Source organism: Chiloscyllium punctatum, chromosome 8 (genome assembly GCF_047496795.1).
Source record: "Chiloscyllium punctatum isolate Juve2018m chromosome 8, sChiPun1.3, whole genome shotgun sequence".
In the NCBI taxonomy this organism is placed as follows: domain Eukaryota; kingdom Metazoa; phylum Chordata; class Chondrichthyes; order Orectolobiformes; family Hemiscylliidae; genus Chiloscyllium; species Chiloscyllium punctatum.
This window is the reverse complement of record NC_092746.1, coordinates 121,460,335-121,481,412: the sequence shown is the minus strand read 5'-3', so window position 1 is coordinate 121,481,412 and position 21,078 is coordinate 121,460,335. Positions and strand designations below refer to the sequence as shown.

General features: G+C 42.2%; 1 protein-coding gene across 4 annotated transcripts in view; it reads left to right on the top strand.

Moving 5' to 3' along the window:
- Positions 1–21,078, top strand: part of dlec1 (DLEC1 cilia and flagella associated protein) — a 182,026-nt gene that overhangs the window by 74,825 nt on the left and 86,123 nt on the right. For 3 of the 4 annotated variants that reach the window (XM_072576371.1, XM_072576368.1, XM_072576370.1), the window contains 4 exons: positions 3,519–3,692; positions 6,833–6,969; positions 16,043–16,135; positions 19,878–19,968. In XM_072576371.1, the coding sequence (XP_072432472.1) occupies positions 3,519–3,692; positions 6,833–6,969; positions 16,043–16,135; positions 19,878–19,968 (495 nt within the window). The remainder of the gene's footprint in view (positions 1–3,518; positions 3,693–6,832; positions 6,970–16,042; positions 16,136–19,877; positions 19,969–21,078) is intronic. The other variant, XM_072576369.1, reaches the window with a different exon arrangement.

Sequence of the window (21,078 nt, the reverse complement as noted above, 5' to 3'; positions counted from 1 at the left end):
TTATAAGATGATCAGGGGAATAGATAGAGTAGACAGTCAGAGACTTTTTCCCCGGGTCCAACAGAGTGTTACAAGGGGCTATAAATTTAAGGTGAAGGGTGGAAGGTATGGGGGGATGTCAGGGGTAGGTTCTTTACCCAGAGAGTGGTGGGGGCATGGAATGCGCTGCCTGTGGGAGTGACAGAGTCAGAATCATTGGTGACTTTTAAGCGGCAATTGGATAGGTACATGGATAGGTACTTAAGCTAGGACAAATGTTCAGCACAGCATCGTGGGCCGAAGGGCCTGTTCTGTGCTGCATTGTTCTAGGTTCTAAGTGACCAATGGAGTACACAAGAGTGAATCAGTGGATGTTGTGCATCTGGACTTTCCAAAGGCTTTTGACGAGGTTCCACACAAGAGACTAGTAAGGAAAATTAAAGCTCATGGTATCAGAGGTCATGTAATGACATGGCCGGAGAGCTGGTTGGCAGACAGGAAGCAGAAAATTGGAATAAATGGGTCCTTTTCAGAGCAGCAGGCAGCGACAAGTTGGGTACTGCAGGGTTCAGTGCTGGGATCCCAGCTGTTCACAATATACATTAGCAATTTGGACGAAGGAACTGAATGCAACATCTCCAAATTTTCAGGCAACACTAACCTGAGTGGCAGTGTGTTCTGTGAGGAGGATGCTAAGAGGGGATGGCACGGTGGCTGAGTGGTTAGCACTTCTGCCTCACAGTGCCATTGACCTGGGGTTCAATTTGCACATTCTCCCCATGTTTGCGTCTAGTTCCTCCAGGTGTTCCGGTTTCCTCCCACAGTCCAAGATGTGCACCTTAGATGGATTGGCCATGCTAAATTGCACCTTAGTGTCAGGGGTGTGCAGATTAGGTAGATCAGCCATTGGAATAGGGTAGGGATAGGATAGAGGGGGTGGGTCTGGGAGGGATGCTCTTCAGAGGATTGGTGTGGTCTTAATGGGTCGGATTCTATGATTCAAAGTTGCAGAGTGACTTGGACAGGTTTGCTAAGTTGGCAAATACTTGGCAAATGCAATATAATGTGGATAAATGTGAGCTTCCAAAAACAGATTATTATAGGAATATTTTAGGAAATGCTGAGGTGCAATGAGACCTGGATGTCATAGAGTCATAACAGCATAGGAACAGAACCTTCAGTCAGACCAGTCCATGCCAAACGTAATCCCAACCTAAACTAGTTTCACCTGCCTTTCCCTTCAAACCTTTCCTTTTCATGTACATATCCAAATGACTCTTGAACATTGTGATTGTACCCACATCCACCACTTACTCAGGAAGTTCGTTCCACACGCAAACCACCTTCTGTGTAAAACATTTGCTCCTGCTGTCTTTTTTAAATCCCTCTTTAAAAATCTGTCCCCTAGTCTTGAAATCCCCCATCCTCGGGAAAAGACAACTACACTTAACGCTATCTAAAACACCCATTATTTTATGAACTTCTGTAAGGTCACCTCTCAACCGCCAACACTCCTGTGAAAAAAGTCCCAGCCTATCCAGCCTTCCTTTATAACTCAACCCTTCCATACCCGGCTATATCCTAGTAAATCTCTTCTGAGCCCTCTCCAGCTTAATGTGGAACTGTCGCTGAAAGATGGCATGCAGGTGCAGTAGGTGATGAGGAAAGCTGGTGGCATGCTGGCCTTCATAGTGAGAGGATTTGAGTATCGGAGTAAGAATGTCTTGCTGCAATTATACAGGGTGTTGGTGAGGCCCTACTTTGAGTATTGTGTGTAGTTTTGGTCTCCTAGTCTGAGTAAGGACATTCTTGCGATTGAGACAGTCCAGTGAAGGTTCACCAGACTGAATCCCGGGATGACGGGACTGACATAAGAAGAAAGGCTGGATCGACTGGGCTTGTACTCACTGGAGTTTAGAAGGAAGAGGAGGGATCTCATAGAAACATATAAAATCCTAATGGGACTGGGCAGACTGGATGCGGGAAGCGTGTTCCCGATGTTGGGGAAGTCCAGAACTACCAAGTCTAAGAATAAGGGATATGCCATTCAGGGCTGAGATGAGGAAGAATTTCTTCACTCAGAGAGTTGTGAACCTGTGGAACTCCCATAGGAAGCTGTTGGGGCCAGTTCATTCGATATATTCAAGAGGGAGCTGGACATCGCCGTTGTGGCTATAGGATCGAGGGGTATGGAGAGAAAGCAGGAGTGAGATACTGAGATTGCATGATCCGCCATGATCACACTGAATGGTGGTGCAGGCTTGAAAGGCTGAATGGCCTACTTCTGCACCTATTTTCTGTACTTCTGTTTCTCACTATCTCTCTGGGTTTAACCCTACTAGTTTAAATCCTCCCAAGTGGCTCCAGCAAATCTCCCCGCCAGTATATTAGTCTCCTTCTAATTAAGGTGCAACTCATTCTTCTTATACAGGTTACTTCTACCCCAGAAGAGATACCAATGATCCATATCTGTGTATCCTTCTTCCCTGCACCAGCTCCTCAGCTACGCATTCATCTGCTCTATCCTCCTATTCTTACTCTCACTAGCCTTGAGGACCTACTTTGTAAACTCCTGCCCTATTTCCTATGTTCTCTCCTCAGAAGCTTGTCCTCTTCTCTCCCTATGTCGTTGGTTCCAATGCGTACAACAACCACCAGCTGGTCTCTCTCTCTCCCCTTTGAGAATATTCTGCACCCTCTCCAAGACATCTTTGACCCTGGTCTGTCTGTGCCTCTGACTAGAGAGTTCCCTATCTCAACCAATCACTTGAAACCTGATATACCCCTTATCACAGTAGAGCGCATCTCAGTACCAGAAACGTGGCTGTCAGTGCTACATTCCCCGAGAGTCTATCACCTCCTACATTTTCCAAAACAGTATACTCGTTTGAGTTGGGGATAGCCACAGGAGACTCCTGAATGAATTACCTGCCTCTCCTACCTTTCCTCGAGGTAGCCCATCTATCTACCTGACTGTATCTGCGGTTTTTCTACCTTTGACTCTTCCTACCTTTTCTACCCCCTGACTCTTAGAAGTTTCTCATTGTCTGTAACTGCCACTCCAACCAATCCATGCGATCTGATAGGATTCGCAATCAAACACACTTCCTGCAGACATAATCATCAGTAATGTGGAAATTTTTCCTAATCTCCTACATCCAACAGGAAGATCATATCACTCTACTCAAAACCGTCTTTGCACCTTAACAGTCTACATGTACGAAACAATAACGAAACATATGTAAGAAAGAAGCCTAAGCAGTAGATAAGATTTTTTTACTCTGCAGTAGTTATGGTTTATGGTGCACTCATTGACAGGTGGTAAAATTCAATAATCACTTTCAGAGGGAACTGGATGAATTACTTGAGAAGAAAAGAAAATCAAAGGGGAATTGGATTAATTGGTCGCCCTGTCAGACAACTTGCACAAAAATGATAAGCTAATCATTCTATGATTAACTTGTCTCTGGTGGTGATGCATGCTGTCAAAGCATCATATTAATTGCCTTCCATTTGTCTAACTCTGTGTCACCAAACAGGTAAATTTCCAGGAGAGGGAGGCATCGTTGCTCCAGGCATGAGCTGCCAGTACACTGTCCGATTTGCTCCTGATTCACCAGCTGAATATGAGGATTTCCTAATAGTGGAGACACAGACACCCTATCCACTGGTGGTCCCCATTGAAGCCAGAAGATCTCCTCCCATATTAACCTGTGCGTAATTCTTATGATGGGGGTGTGGTGGTGGAGGGGTGGGGCTGTTATTATGAGACAATTAACAATCAACAAACACCAAAGAATTTTCCAAGTGAAGTTCTCCTGTAGCTTTGTCAATAAAGCCCAGGAAAAAAAAGTCTAAATGGTTATTACAGTAGGCATGCAGGAGAACCTTCTTGGAAATTCCCCTTTCATTTTGCAAGTGAGTCAGCTTGATACTGTTTCAATTTTCTTTATTTTTGTGACTTCCTCTTTCTTGTTACCTCCATGCCAACAATGACAAAGAGGGTGGGAAGGCTCACCGACCTTAATCTTTTTTCCAATACGTTGTTGCTTTACCCAGGATCATAGTATAGTGAAATGCCTTAAGGTTCTTTGGCACAATGATTCATTTTGAAGTCTTCCAATATATAAATAAGCTTAGCAACCATTTGGTACTGAATTGGTAATGCCCTGTAAATAGCAATGAGATGAATGAGTAATGAAATGGTATGTCTAATTGTTGACAGAAGAATGTTGGCTAAGAAACTGGGGACTATTCTATTCAGTGTCATATAATTGTACAACTTGCATAATTTTCAGGAAGCCATTCAAGTGGAAGGAAGCAAAGAAGAATATATTGGTTGTAGGGGACACTATAGTGAAGGAGGTTGACATTATTCTCCATAGTACAGTTAAAGTTCAGGAGGATGTCTTGCCAATCTGGTACCAGGGTTTGGGGAACCTTCTCAGAGTTGGAGAGGATCATACAGTGGGAGGTAGAGGATCCAGTTGTTGATTCATGTAGATACCAATGACGTAGACAAAACAAGGAAAGAGGTTCTGCACAGGCAGTCTGAAGTGTGAGCCAAATTTAAAAGCGATATCTCAAAGGTAATCATCTCTGGATTATCTTCAGATAAATAATTTCTAGATTATTACCTGAGTCACAGCAAATTGGATTAGGACAAATAAAATTAGGGAAGTTAAAGTGTGCCTCAAAGACTAGTTCGGGAGAAGTGGGTTCCACTTCCGGAGCACTGGCACTAGTATGTGGGACAGTGGAATATACAGTATATTGTTTTGGACATTCTACATCTGAAGCATCTTCCAAAAGCTGCATAACCAGTAGAGAGAGCTTTAAATTAAATAGTTGGGCAAGGAATCACATTTGTGAAGGTTTCATAAACCAGAGAGTAGAGACAAAGGAAGAGAGAAAGGTATTAATATGGGAAATCACAAACAAATGACAGAAAGAGACAGAGAATACAAATTTAAGTGTAAATCAACATACAAGGTTAAAGGTTATAAAAATACTTAAAGGAAGAAAAGCAAAGGCTCTCTATCTAAATGGAATAATATTTGGTACAAGTTACCTCAGTAAACTTCTAATATATTGATTCCTGGAGTTTTTCCGATCCTCGGGAAATATTTCACTGAGATATTTCTTCAACTGGTTTTCTTCATAGGGTATGTTGTAACTCATTGAGAGAGAGTATGAGAAAACAAAAGCAATAGATAAAATTACTTCTTTCTAAGCCTATCCATAGCTGAACAATTCTTAGTCTGTAGCAAAACAGAATCCAAAAGACCACAGACTGTTGTGAGGCAATCTCCAGCACTAGACCCTTCCAAAACAAAGCATTTTTCTCCAGCAATTAAGGAATAAAACAACTTAATTCTCTTTTAAAAGCTTTTTCCCACAAGGCCCCTTGACCTTTTCTAAACAGTACACAATCCCAGTTCTTTTGACCTTTGACTTCTGCATTCCAAAATGTGATGTGAAGCCTGTGAGGAAAATTCTGGCAGTGATGTCTAAATCCAGCAGGATACTGAATTTTGGCTAAACTCAGATTGTCACTGCAGAGTTGCAGGGATGGTTTTGACCTGCACTCCAGGAACAAACATCGGAATTCCAGTTCTGAATATTGAACTGATGTCCAGTGACAGTACCTCTGTTCAATGGAGTAGCCGATCCCTATTATAAGGAGCAATTGTTGCTCTCCACCCCTGATTGCAGCCCACTTGACTGAATGTACGCCATAGATAAAAACCATTGGGAGGGCAACATGATGCAAATAGCTGTGTTCCCTAGTAACTAATTCAAGGGTCTCAAATTAGACCCGGGGCAGAATATAAAATCTGGAATGATGTTTTACTTGATAAATTTGTATCAAATGAGCTTTTTACAGATATTATTGTACCCCACTGTGTTACCTAAAGAGAATTCATTGTGCTTGTTTGTAATCATAATGGCAACTTGATCTTTCTGCAAGACAGTCACAGATTTTCAAAGTTGTTCCTGGGTGGCACGGTGGCTGAGCAGTTAGCACTGCTGCCTCACAGCGCTAGGGACCAGGGTTTGATTCCGGCCACGGGCCAGTCAGGAGTGGAGTTTGCACATTCTTCACCTGTCTGTCCGGGTTTCCTCCGGTTTCCCCCCACAGTCCAAAGATGTGCAGGTTAGGTGAGTTGACTTTGTTAAATTGCCCATAGTGTTCAGGGATGTGTAGGTTAGATGCATTAGTTAAGGGCAATGTAAAGTAATAGGGAATGGTTTTGAGTGGGTTACTGAATGGAGGGTCAATGTGGACTTCTTGGACCAAATGGTCTATCTCCACACCATAGGGATTCAATGAAAAGAGTCACACAGCACAGAAACAGAACCTTCGGCCCAACCAGTCCATGCTGAACATAATCCCAAACTAAACTAGTCCCATCTGCCTGCTCCTGACTCATATCTGTCCAAATCTTTTCTATTCATGTACTTATCCAAATACCTTTTAAATGCTGTAATTGTATCCATGTCCACCACTTTCTCAGGAATTTCATTACATATACAAACCACCCTCTGTGTAAAGAAAAAGCCCCTCATGTCTTTTTAAAATTGCTCTCCTCTCACCTTAAAAATGTGCCCCCATCTGAGGAAAAAGACAACTACCATTAATCCTATCCATGCCCCTTTTTAGAACACTTTAAGAAGCTTCTAAGAGACGTAATATAAGCACAAGGGACAAGAGGGTTCTAGATTTGGAGCAGTTGATAATGCAAACCAAACCTGCACCAAAAGTCATAAAGATTGAAATGGAACAGAATTTTGACCTTTTGTTGTATGATTAATGCAAAGAATAAACTGCTGTTTTCTATCTGACTCACAGTACCTGGTACTTTAGACTGTGGATATTGCCTGGTGGGTGGAGTGAAGATCACAGAGTTCCTTTGTAGAAATGATGGCTACAACTCTGGCTGTTTTTGTGTGATGCCAAAGAAAATGTGGCCAACTACAAATTTCAGGGTGAGTTCTGTGTGCCAAGATTTTGGACGCAAAAAAAGATGAAGGTATAGTAAGTTGGATTGTCTTTGCTGTGTTTTCATGAATGTGTGTTTCATGATTAACCTTTGGAATTTTTGCTTATTTAGGGGAAATTCCTTGTAAAAACAAGTGACTAAAACTCTTCATATTCTGGAGACTTTTGAACAAATGACTGTTCTTTATTTTAATTGAGACTCCCTTTGTGGTTGACTGTGCTATAGATATTGCCCAACTGTACAACTAGAAAGTTGTTGGTTCAACTTCCCATTTTGGGTATAGCTTCAGGATCTATTGCTATCTCAATGTCTGTGGCACAAACTGGAAGTTAGACCTACTATTAAACCAATTTCAGTCACGCAGTTGGGATCAGAAGTTCACCCATGTGGTAAATTACCGACACAGACTATAATTCTGTGCAATAGCACTGAACAATATAGCAATGACACAGACTTTCTTTTTAGAAAAGTACAGCACAGAACAGGTCCTTTGGCCCACGATGTTGTGCCAAGGGTTAATCCTAATGTAAAATAAAATAACCTAACCATGCACCCCTCAATTCACTGCTGTCCATGTGCATGTCCAGCAGTCACTTAAATGTCCCTATTGACTCTGCTTCCACCACCACCGCTGGCAATACATTCCATGCATTCACAACTCTCTGCGTAAAGAACCTTCCTCTGACGTCTCCTCTATACCTTTCTCCTGATATCTTCAAACTATGACCCCTCATGCCAGTCAATCCTGCCCTGGGGAAGAGTTTTTGGCTATTGACTCTATCCATGCCTCTCATTGCCTTGTATATCTCGATCAGGTCACCTCTCTTCCTCCTTCTCTCCAGAGAGAAAAGTCCGAGCTTAGTTGACCTCCCTTCAATAATGCAAGCCCTCCAGTCCAGGCAACGTCCTGGTAAACCTTCTTTGCACCCTCTCCAAAGCCTCTGTATTTTTCCTATAGTAGGGCGACCAGAACTGGACACAATATTTCAAGTGTGGTCTCACCAGGGCCTTGTCGAGCTGTAGCAAAACCTTGCGGGGGGCTCTTAAACTTGATCCCACTGTTAATGTAAGCCAAAACATCATATGCTTTCTTAACAACCCTATCCACTTAGGTTGCAACTTTGAGGGATCTATGCACTTGAACACCAAGATCCCTCTGTTCCTCTACACCACCAAGAATCCTGTCTTTAATCTTTTGTTCAGCATTCAAGTTCGCCTTACAAAATGCATCAATTTGCATTTATCCAGGTTGAACTCCATCTGCCATATCTCAGCCCAGGTCTGCATCCTGTCTATGTCACGTTGCAGCCTACAACAGCCCTCAATATTATCAACAGCACCTCCAACTTTTGTGTCATCAGCAAATTTACTAAGCTACTCCTCAACCTCCTCATCCATTTATAAAAACTACAAAGAGCAGAGGCCCAGGAACAGAGCCCTGTGGGACACCACTCAACACTGACCTCCAGGCAGAATACTTTCCATCTACAACCACTCTTTGCCTTCTGTCAGCTAGCCAATTCTGAATCCAGATAGCCAAATCTCCCTGTATCTCATACTTCCTGACTTTATGAATGAGCCTACTATGGGGAACCTTATCAAATGCCTTGCCACATCAAATGCCACATCCACTGCTTGACCTTCGTCTACCTGTCTCGTCACCTCCTCAAAGAACTCAATAAGATTTGTGAGGCATGATCTACCCCTCACAAAGCCATGCTGACTGCCTTTAATCACGCTATGCTTTTCCAGATAGTCATAAATCCTATCCCTTAGAATTCTTTCCAAAACTTTGCTGACCACAGACATGACACTGTCTGGTCTGTAATTGCCAGGGATTTCCCTATTACCCTTCTTGAAAAGAGGAACAACATTCACCTCCTTCCAATCCTCCAGTAAGACTCCCATGGAGAGTGAGGTAGCAAAGATCTTTGCCAGCAGCTTAGCAACCTCCTTTCTCACTTCCCAGAGCAACCAAGGATAAATCTGGTCTGGCCCTGGGGACTTATTAATCTTAATGTTTGCCAAAATTTTCAGTACATCAACTTCATCAATCTTGATCTGTTCAAGCCTGTATCCCAGCTCCTCAAAGTTCTTATTCACAACTAGGTCCCTTAGTGAAACCGAAGCAAAATACTCATTTAGGACTTCCCCTATCTGCTCAGACTCTGTGCACGAGTTCCCTATGCTATCCCTGCCGGTCCTACTTTCTCCATGATCATTCTCTTATTCCTCACGTATGTGCAAAATGCCTTTGGGTTCTCCCCAAGCCTTTCTGCCAAGACCCTCCTGGCTCTCCTCAGTCCATTTCTCAGCACCTTTCTAGCAAGCCTGTAATCCTCTAAAGCTGTGCTAGATCCTTGCTACCTCCACCTTACGTAAGCTGCCTTCTTCCTTTTGATGAGAAGCTCCTCTGTTCTCGTCATCCAAGGCTCCTTTATCTTACCCCTTCTTACCTTTCTCAGCAGAACAAATTTGTGCATCACTCACAACAACTGCTCCTTAAACAGTCTCCACTTGTCTGCTGTGCCCTTTCTGTGGAACAATTGCTCCCAATCTGAACTTTCCAACTCCTGTCTGGTTGCACCATAATTTCCTTTTCCCCAGCTAAATATCTTCCCTCGGTAACTGCTCCTTTCCCTCTCCAAGGCAATGGTAAATGTGAGGCAGTTGTGGTCACTGTCACCAAAGTGTTCTCCCACCGCGAGATCTGACACCTGTCCTGGCTCATTGCCAAGCACCAAATCCAAAATGGCCTCCCCCCTTGTCAGCCTGTCTCCACTCTGAGTAACGAAACCCTCCTGAATAGACCTGACAAAAATGGCTCTATCCAAACCATCTGTACTAAGGAGGATCCAGTCAATATTGGGAAAGTTGAAGTCACCCATAACAACAACCCTGCTACATCTGTTTGTCATTTTTATAAATGACCTGGAGGAAGGGTTAGAAGGTTGGGTGAGCAAGTTTGCGGATGATACGAAAGTCGGAGGAGTTGTAGACAGTGAGGAAGGATATGGCAGGTTACAGCGGGATATAGAGAAGCTGCAGAGCTGGGCAGAAAGGTGGCAAATGGAGTTCAATGTAGCTAAGTGTGAGGTGATTCACTTTGGTAAGAGTAATAAAAAGATGGATTACTGGACTAATGGTAGACTACTTGGTAGTGTGGAAGAGCAGAGGGATCTTGGTGTCCATGTCCATCTCTGAAAGTTGCCACCCAGGTAAATAGTGCAGTGAAGAAGGCATATGGCGTACTGGCTTTTATTGGTAGAGGAATTGAGTTCCGGAGTCCTGAGGTCATGTTGCAGTTGTATAAGACTCTGGTGTGGCCGCATCTGGAATATTGTGTGCAGTTTTGGTCGCCATGCTATAGGAAGGATGTGGAGGCACTGGAACGGGTGCAGAGGAAGTTTACCAGGATGTTGCCTGGTATGGTAGGAAGATCGTATGAGGAAAGGCTGAGGCACTTGGGGTTGTTTTCATTGGAGAAAAGAAGGTTTAGGGGTGACTTGATAGAGATGTACAAGATGATTAGGGGGTTAGATAGGGTTGACAGTGAGAACCTTTTTCCACGTATGGAGTCAGCGATTACAAGGGGGCATAGCTTTAAATTAAGGGGGGGTAGATATAGGACTGATGTTAGGGGTAGGTTCTTCACTCAGCGAGTCGTAAGTTCATGGAATGCCCTGCCAGTAGCAGTAGTGGACTCTCCCTCTTTATGGGTATTTAAGCGGGCATTGGATAGGTATATGGAGGATAGTGGGTTAGTGTAGGTTAGGTGGGCTTTGATCGGCGCAACATCGAGGGCCGAAGGGCCTGTACTGCGCTGTATTCTTCTATGTTCTATGTTCTATCTGCATTTTTCCAAAATCTGCCAGCCTATGAATTCTTCAATCTCCCTACTGCTATTAGGGGTCTTTAGAAAACTCCCAATGAGGTGGCTACCACCTTGCTGTTCCTAACTTTCACCCATACTGACTCAGTAGACAAACTTTTCTCAACAGCCTTCGTTTCTGTAGCTGTGATGCACTCTCTGATTAGCAATGCTACACCCCTTCCTCTTTTTCCACCTTCCCTGTTCTTTTTAAATGTTCTAAACCTTGGAACATTTAGCAACCATTCCTGCCACTGTGAAACCCACGTCTCCGTTATGGCCACAACATCATAGCCCAAGTACTGATCCATAATCTAAATTAATCACTATTCAACCCATTCAGTCTGTGCTAGCTCTTTCAAAGAGTTATCCAGTAATGTCCATTCAACAGCTTTTCTTCATATCTCTGCAAATTATTCTCCTACTATTTTCTTTGAAGTTTACAGCTAAGTAACTCTATGTGGCAGTGTTCACTGTGTGAAAAGGTTTTTGCTCATACCATCAATTTGGCTGGCAATCACCTTCAGTCTCTGTCGACCATTCAACGTCTCAGAGTGTCCTTTGGGTCACCCATGACTTCAACAAAATGATCTTAAGGATGTTGCGACACAGAGGTGATCCCCTTTGTTAATTAAACCGAACACCCAGAAAAGCTCAGCTTGCCTCATAATCTATTAAAATATGAGTGACAGAGAACTCCCAAATTCCACTATTGAAAGAAAGTAACATTAATTTGTTTTTTAACTCTTCAAGTGAATATTAAACAACCACTATTCACAACTCTAAGCCCCCTTTTCTCTTAACTGCTTACTATCTGCCTCCAACTCTATAACAATATGCTGTTCCAATAAGACACTTATTAAAATTACTTCCACTTAATTTCAAAACCACACAGCACTGTTTCTTCTGTGTTTGTACTCTTCCGGATGAGGATATTCCTGGGTTGACTTCTTTCTTTTTGGCGTGAGAATGTTTAACGTGAAAAGGTACCTTTGATAGAGAGAGTTTCCTAATTTCTTGGAGAGCAAGATGTTAGATAGGCAATTAGCTCTCCAGTTTCTTTCTCTAAGGCAGCTGCTCTCTGACCAATTTTCAATATGCCCGCATGTTTATACCCTCAACATCAAATAATATTGTTGGCAAAACAATAAATTCATACTAGATTGGGTTTTAGTATCCTGGGACATATTTAAAGTGTTTGGTTAAATTTGAATTTTGTCAAAACAGAAACCAAAACTCAGGTATCCATTTCACAGCCAAATATTACATCTCTTCAATTTTCCAGTACAATCTGGGATTGCCATCTAGTCATGTACACAGTGCTTCTAATCTCTCAGTTCAGAACAGCATTCTCTCTCTCTTAAAGGTACAGTATACACCTTCAACTTCACAACAAGGGCAACAGAAAAACTGCAATGAATGACACTGTCCTACTGTACCTTGAACAAGTTTCAAGCAATGTTTCTTGGCAGGTGACTGAAAGAGCCAGTGCTTATGAAACTTTTGACAGAATTCTTTGTTTTAAATAGAAATGAACTTATGGGGCTGGATTTTAGGCAGCATGGACTGCTCATCCAGATGGAAAGTTGTCTGGAAGCCAGCTCACTCCTCAAAAGTCTGTCCCACAGCTAATAGTGCGACTTCCACTCCCCCACTACCTTAGGACCTGCCAGACAACCTGATAGTCCCATCACTCCCAGCAGTGCCAGAGCTCAAGTTGCTGGGACTGTAAGAAGGAGCATAAGGTAGATAATGACTACTTCGAGATGATAAACCCTGCGATTTTGTGGCTGCAAGGGACCTTAAATCATGGAAATCCTGAATGAGGCACCCCTCTCATCTGTTAAGTCTCTCATCTGTTAGAATGAAACTATCATGGTCATTCTAACAGATGAGATACTGAACAAACAATCAAGATATCTTTCAATATATAGTTTCAGTGACATCACACTGTAAACTTTTGCTATAAATTCTGTCTTACAATTGTGTTCTCCACAACCACTTGATGAAGGAGCAGCGCTCTGAAAGTTAGTGCTTCCAATTAAACCTGTTGGACTATAACCTGGTGCTGTATGATTTTTAAAAATGGATAATTAGGTTTTTGTTCTGCTCTAATTTATATAATGGAAGTTTAGGTGCTGAACAAACCATTAGTTTGCTAGATTTTGACATTGCTATAAATCTGCAGAGGTTGTGGGCAGATGAAACAATCTTAATTGGCATCTTTGATGCTGGGACCTCTGGAGGAGGCTGAGATGGATCATCCGTTCAGCACTCCTGGCCGAGGATTGTTGCCAATGCTTCAGCCTTACCTTTTGCAAGTCCTTCCAATATGTGATGATTGCACATTGAACAATGATAAGACTCTGAGCGACACTGGACATTGGGGAAAGACTAAGATGGGGTTGTAACATAAGATGAGGCTGAGGATGTGTACGCTATGTGGCTTTGCTGTACACTTCTATGGGCAATGAAGTCTCAGCTGTGCCACTTATCTGAGAAGCATTGGTTTATGGTTGATGTTCCATTTCATGCACAGTGAAGGGCAATTCTGGACTGCCAATACTTGCTAAGGCATGACTGGGGTTCAGACAAGACGTCGGTGCCAGGGATCATGGCGTATCCTGGCAGTGATGCATACTTCCATCTGTGACAAGTGGGAGAATGTGATAAGTGAGATGCTATAAGAGAGTGATGCATAGGTGGTGAGTTGGGTTTGTGATGATGGGTGTGAGAAAGCTCGCTAAGCTTTGTGGAGAGAAGCATTTCCATGAAACTTGCAAAAAACCTGTCAGCTTGATTAAGTGTTCGTTAAATTGTGGATTGAAATAAGAAAAAGCTGTTTTAAAGCCAGGGATTACAAAGATTGCTGCATTGGTTGAAAGCAAGTAACATGATACTCATGGTGAACACTGTTTGTGCAGCTCTAACAGCTGTGGTTAAACACAAACTAAAGTCAAAAGGTTGTGTGCAAATGGAGATGTGGTTGGCAATGAGTAACGGAGTTGTTTGTGGACCAGTGACTATTTACCAATGACAAAGGTCTCCTGCCTGTCAAGAGTTTTGTGATTGAACAACTTAGGTATCTGAACAGCTTGGGGCTGTGAATATGATACAAAGAAGCCTTCACACCTCCACCAGCTCTGAACTCTCTCAATTCTCTGCAGGAAAAGCCACTTTAAGCCTGAAGAAAACAAGTTTGCCTTTTGTTCAGTGACTTTTAGTTAGAGACTTTTTAACAATGAACCAGGCCACCCTGTGCCTCTTGCAAACCAATGGATGCGTCTGGAAAGTGGAAGATCCAGAAGCAGCATTCTGATCAGCACAAGAATCATCTTAACAGACTGTGTGAATGATGGCCACTAAACTGCTTTCCCAGTGCTCCCCCATCCATAACAACTGTGTTTTTGCATGCGTACATTTGCGCGCGCGTGTGTGTGTGTGAGAGAGAGAAGGGGAACTTACAAGGGGATTAGTGTTTTGACTAGTAGTGTTATAATTGTTTACCTATAGGTAGAGCTTTTGAAAATTTGTTTACTTTAATTAGTAGAGTTATATGTCCATGGTTCATGACCGTGTACAAGTACCTACAGTTGATTTGTTTGTAGTAAATAGTAGTTTTGTTAAGTATAGAAACCTGATCTGTGCTTTCTGTCAACCTGGGTCTAGAATATAAATTAACTTTTGTGATGACTTCTGGAATAACAGATCTTGATTTCCAGCGTGCTACTCCAGTGAGTTGAGGTAAAGTCACCAAAAATAACACTTGGTCAATTATTAGTAAGATTAAGTCTGTAATCTTGTAGAGCGAAAGTGTACGTAACATAATCTCACTTGATCTTCAAGTTGCATTAAAAACAAACTCTTCCAGTACTTTTTAATAATATAGCAATATCCAACTACCATTTTCCAACTTATGGTCCAAAAGTAAAATACGTGGTCCCATACACTATCGATGTTTTTACTTGTTTCATAAATTTTATTGTTGTTTATTCAAAATCATGAAATCTTGTGACGTTATTCTCTTGGAAAGTACCTAGATCTCACATTTTATTAACTCTAGGAGCAAGTTGTTAGTCACAGGCTAGATCATAACATAACTTTTGTCTGCGATTATACCACTTTCAAAAGCATATTAGCTCTACACATGCAGAGGAGAAAATTGTAGCACAATGGGGATAAAGCAGAAGAGTGAGATTAATTGGATAACTCTTGCAAACAGCCAACAGCAACATGATGAACTGAATGGCTGCCTCTTGTGCTGAAAGACTATATGGTAATCTGACTGTGAGGGTTCTTGCTGAAATGATTTTGGAAATAGCTTTGCTCAGTCTACAGCGGATATGAGCCGACTGCACAAAAGCTATAAATTTCATTCCTTATGATACTAGGTGTGGCAAATGGAAATACCAGTATATCTGACAATGAATTTCAATAAACAGAGCAAAGCTTTACTCATTATTCACAGTATTATGTACCCAGAGATGTGACTACCTGATAGGAGTGCTTCCTGGTGCCACTATGTTTTTTGAGCAATCATAGACTTGTCATTGCTTGGATTCAGTTCCATACACAAATAATATAATAGGAAAGATTCAGAGGCTTTGGAGAGGGTGCAAAGAAGGTTTACCAGGATGCTGCATGGACTGGAGGGCTTGCCTTATGAAGAAAGGTTGAATAAGCTCAGACTTTTCTCTCCGGAGAGAAGGAGGAAGAGAGGAGACCTGATCGAGGTATACAAAACAATGAGTGGAATAGATAGAGTCAATAGCCAGAGACTTTTCCCCAGGGCAGGATTGACTGGTATGAGGAGTCATAGTTTGAAGATACTAGGAGGAAGGTATAGAGGGGACGTCAAAGGTAGGTTCTTTACACAGAGAGTTGTGAATGCATGGAATGCGTTGCCAGCGGTGGTGGTGGAAGCAGAGTCATTAGGGACATTTAAGCGATTGCTAGACATGCACATGGATAGCAGTGAGTTAAGGGGCGCGTCATTAAGTTACTATATTTTACATTTGGATTAAACCTCGGCACAACATCATGGGCCAAAGGGCCTGCTCTGTGCTGTACTTTTCTATGTTCTATGTTCTAATCACGACCATCATCCATCTTAACAAAAGTTTAAAAATCTTGTTATTTGATATCACCATATTCAGGATTTAAACAGTGTCTCCTTTTTATTCCGTAGAGTGTGGCAGCTGCTGGGTTTCTAGATGTAGCTCCATTTGCAATCAGGCCTGCAGTGTTTGAACTGAGTCCAGGCCAGGCCCTGATCATGGAGGTCAGTAAAACCTTTCACAATTTAAGCTCTAACTTATATCATGAAACTAATCCAATTACAACCATTTAAACAAAGATTTTAAATACGTAGGAATTCAGGAAAGGACAGATAATTGCAATAGGGTCAGTGTCAGCAGTGTTGTGTAATACTAATTAAGACACAATAGGACAAAATGTGCTTCTTCAATATCTGAACGGAGCAATTAGTAATGTTTGACTGTACTAATTCACCCCTAGATAGAGTTGAAGTCATCCAAAACATTTGCTGTCAATATCGTAAGCTCCACTAAGTCCCATTCACCCTTCACCCTGTGTTTGCTGACCCAAATTGATCTCAAATCTATAAATATCATAATTTTAAAATGATCAATTGGTGTTAAAAATCCCTCTGTGGCCTCAATCCTTCCTATCTCTATAACCCTCAGGACTCTCTGAGATTTCGTCACTCCTACAAATATATCAAGATGTGCTTTCCCAATGTTCATCACTTCAGTTAGCTGGTACTAAACCCTTTAAGTTCCTCTCTAAGCATATCCTAAAGTGAAAGGCAAAATCACCATAGTCTTACCACACCACACAGCCGACCCCTCAGTGAAGAGTAGTGGTAGTTTACTGGGTGGGTCACCAAATCTCAGGTGAGAGTCATAGGGTCAAAGAGTCATTGAGATGTACAGCATGGAAACTGACCCTTCAGTCCAACCCGTCCATGCCGACCAGATATCCCAACTCAATCTAGTCCCACCTGCTAGCACCCGGCTCATATCCCTCCAAACCCTTCCTATTCATGTACCTATCCAAATGCCTCTTAAATGTTGCAATTGTACCAGCCTCCACCACATCCTCTGGCAGCTCATTCCATACATGTACCACCCTCTGCGTGAAAAAGTTGCCCCTTAGTTCTCTTTTATATCTTTCCCCTCTCACCCTAAACCTATGCCCTCTAGTTCTGGACTCCCCAACTCCAGGGAAAAGACTTTGTCTATTTATCCTATCCATACCCTTCATGATTTTGTAAACCCCTTTCAGGTCACCCCTCAGCCTCCGACGCTCCAGGGAAATCAGCCCCAGCCTGTTCGGCCTCTCCCTGTAGCTCAGATCCTCCAACACTGGCAACATCCTTGTAAATCTTTTCTGAACCCTTTCAAGTTTCACAACATCTTTCCGATAGGAAGGAGACCAGAATTGCACACAATGTCCAACAGTGGCCTAACCAATGTCCTGTACAGCCGCAACATGACCTCCCAACTCCTGTACTCAATACTCTGACCAATAAAGGAAAGCATACCAAACGCCTTCTTCACTATCCTATCTACCTGCGACTCCACTTTCAAGGAGCTATGAACCTGCACCTGTTCAGCAACACTCCCTAGGACTTTACTATTAAGTGTATAAGTCCTACTAAGATTTGCTTTCCCAAAATGCAGCACCTCGCATTTATCTGAATTAAACTCCTTCTGCCACTTCTCAGCCCATTGGCCCATCTGGTCAAGATCCTGTTGTAATCTTCGCTGTCCACTACACCTCCAATTTTGGTGTCATCTGCAAACTTACTAACTGTACCTCTTATGCTCACATCCAAATCATTTATGTAAATGACAAAAAGTAGAGGGCCCAGCACCGATCCTTGTGGCACTCCACTGGTCACAGGCCTCCAGTCTTAAAAACAACCTTCCACTGCCACCCTCTGTCTTCTACCTTTGAGCCAGTTCTGTATCCAAATGGCTAGTTCTCCCTGTATTCCATGAGATCTAATCTTGCTAATCAGTCTCCCGTGGGGAACCTTGTTGAATGCCTTACTGAAGTCCATATAGATCACATCTACTGATCTGCCCTCATCAATCTTCTTTGTTACTTCCTCAAAAAACTCAATCAAATTTGTGAGACATGATTTCCCATGCACAAAGCCATGTTGGCTATCCCGAATCAGTCCTTGCCTTTCCAAATACATGTACATCCTGTCCCTCAGGATTCCCTCCAACAACTTGCCCACCACCGAGGTCAGGCTCACTGGTCTATAGTTCCCTGGCTTTCTTTACCGCCCTTCTTAAACAGTGGCACCACGTTTGCCAACTTCCAGTCTTCTGGCACATCACCTGTGACTATCGATGATACAAATATCTCAGCAAGAGGCCCTGCAATCACTTCTCTAGCTCCCCACAGAGTTCTCGGGTACACCTGATCAGGTCCTGGGGATTTATCCACTTTTAACCGTTTCAAAACATCCAGCACTTCCTTCTCTGTAATCTGGACATTTTGCAAGATGTCACCATCTATTTCCCTACAGTCTATATCTTCCATATCCTTTTCCACAGTAAATACTGATGCAAAATATTCATTTAGTGTCTCCCCCATTTTCTGTGGCTCCACACAAAGGCCGCCTTGCTGATCTTTGAGGGGCCCTATTCTCTCCCTAGTTACCCTTTTGTCCTTAATATATTTGTAAAAACCCTTTGGATTCTCCTTAATTCTAGTTGCCAAAGCTATCTCATGAGATTTTGAGAAGGAGAGACTCTCCATGGTAACCTCAGCCAGTGTGAGAATTGAGCCCCTGCTGTTGCCGTTGACTGCATTGTGAGCGAACTGTCCAGCTAACTGATCTAACCAATCGCCTTCACATTACTACTGTTCTCTGTTTTCATAGAGCCATAAAGTTATACAGAATGGGAAACAGATCCTTCAGCCTAACTAGTCCACTCTGACCATGTTCCCAAATTAAACTAGTTCCCCACACCCCCACCCACCCCTGCTTGCATTTGGCCCATATACCTCTAAACCTTTCCTATTCATGTATTTATCCAAACGTCTTTTAAATATTGTAACTGTACCTGCACCCACCACTTCCTTTGGCAAGTCGATCTACACACTAACCACTCTCTGTGTAAAAAGGTTTCTTCTCATGTTCTTTTTAAATCTTTCTCTACTCACCTTAAAAATATGCCCCCTGGCTTTGAACTCCCTCATACTGGATTCGTGGTGCTGGAAGAGCACAGCAGTTCAGGCAGCATCCAACGAGCAGCTCACCTTAGGGAAAAAGACCTATTTACCTTAACTGTGTCCCTCATGATTTTGTACGTAAATTTGACCAAGCTTTGGTCACTTGTCTAAGATCTCATTATCAGTCTCAAGGTCAAAATTTGACTAATAAGAGTTCTGTGATGTGCTTTGGAACATTCATACTAGAATCAAGGTGCTATATGAATGCAAGTTTTTATATATTAATTGGATGTGGGCCTTGTTGGCTGGGCCAGCATATATTGCCCATCCCTAATTGTGGCTTGAACTGACTGGCTTGCTGGGGTCAGATTGAGGACAGTTAAGATACAGTCATATATAGGCTTGACTGGGTAATGAAGACAGATTTTCTTCCCTAAAACATTGGTGAACCATATGGATTTTTACATAAATTTACAGTGGCCACCATTGTGCTGATTTTAAATTTCAAATTTTTAATGATTCGAATTTCACCATCTGCATTGAAAGGATTCAAACCAATGTCCCCACAGCATTAGCCTGCTTTGCTGAATTATTAGTCCATTGATGAGACCATGACACTACAGCCCCTCCCTGATATTGCATAACTGAGACTGTAGCATATAGTTTTTTCGACAGCAATTACTGTACCACACCCCTTGCAACACTTCTACTGTCATATGTGCTTTAAGCTTCAATAATATAGCCTTCATCTCACTGACAGAGAAGAATTACACAAAAACATTTTGATGATATGATATCTGTATTTCTAGGTTGCCTTTCTTCCACCTTCTTCAGATACCTTCACCCAAACTGTTACTATGGTGTGTGACAACTGCCAGGTGAAAGACTTTGTACTCAGAGGTAATAATCTGAAATTCCATCAGTGTTTTTGATCTGTAATATAATGTGTCTGCCTCCAAGTCTATCTCCTACACATCATCCAAGATCTTCACTGGTAATATAAGTACGTGGAAATGTTGTTTTAAATTACAGCCTAGCTATTTAGTGTCAGTGGGGCCTTAGTGTGACTCTGCATTACCTGTGAGAAGATAGTGGAAAGCATGTGTAAGATTGTATGGAGTTGTGAAAAGAATTAGGGCGGCACGGTGGCACAGTGGTTAGCACTGCTGCCTCACAGCACCAGAGACCCAGGTTCAATTCCCACCTCTGGCGACTCTCTGTGTGGAGTTTGCACATTCTCCCCGTGTCTGTGTGGGTTGCCTCAGAGTGCTCTGGTTTCCTCCCACAATCCAAAAATGTGCAGGTTTGGTGAATTGGCCATGCTAAATTGCCCGTAGTGTTAGGGGAATGGGTCGGTGTGGACTTGTTGGGCCGAAGGGCCTGTTTTCACACTGTAAGTAATCTAATCTAATTAATCAGGTTGTGTAGAGCCAATGAAAGAATAGATTAGATTGAACAATGTCTACAAAAGAATTGTTTTGATACATAGCCTGTGGAAGAGGAGGTAGATTATAGACATTCTACACAAAGGTTAGCTAGATTGTACATAGTCATTTAAATTGTACACAGTTTATGGAATAGTAACTTAGATTGTACAGGGTCAATGGAAAATTGTAAAAGTTTAGACAGTCATTGCAAAAGCAAATTAAACTATACAGGTCTATGGAACAGTTAGTTAGATTGCATGAAGAGTGGGTTAGATTGTACATGGTCTATGGAAGAATGGATTAACTTTACATCTCCATGGAAGAGTTGGTTTGATTGCACACAGTCTATGGAATTGTTAGTTAGATTGTACATGGTCTATTGAAGATTAGATTCAATTGTACAGTTTATGAGAGTGTAGGCTAGACTTTACATAATCTATGGAAAATTAGATTACATTCTACACACTGTGTTAAATAGTAAGTACACATCCATGGAATAGTGGGTTAGATTGTCCATAATCTTTGGAAGACTGGGTTAGATTGTACGTGATCTCTGAAAGGGCAGATTAGATTGTACTGTAGT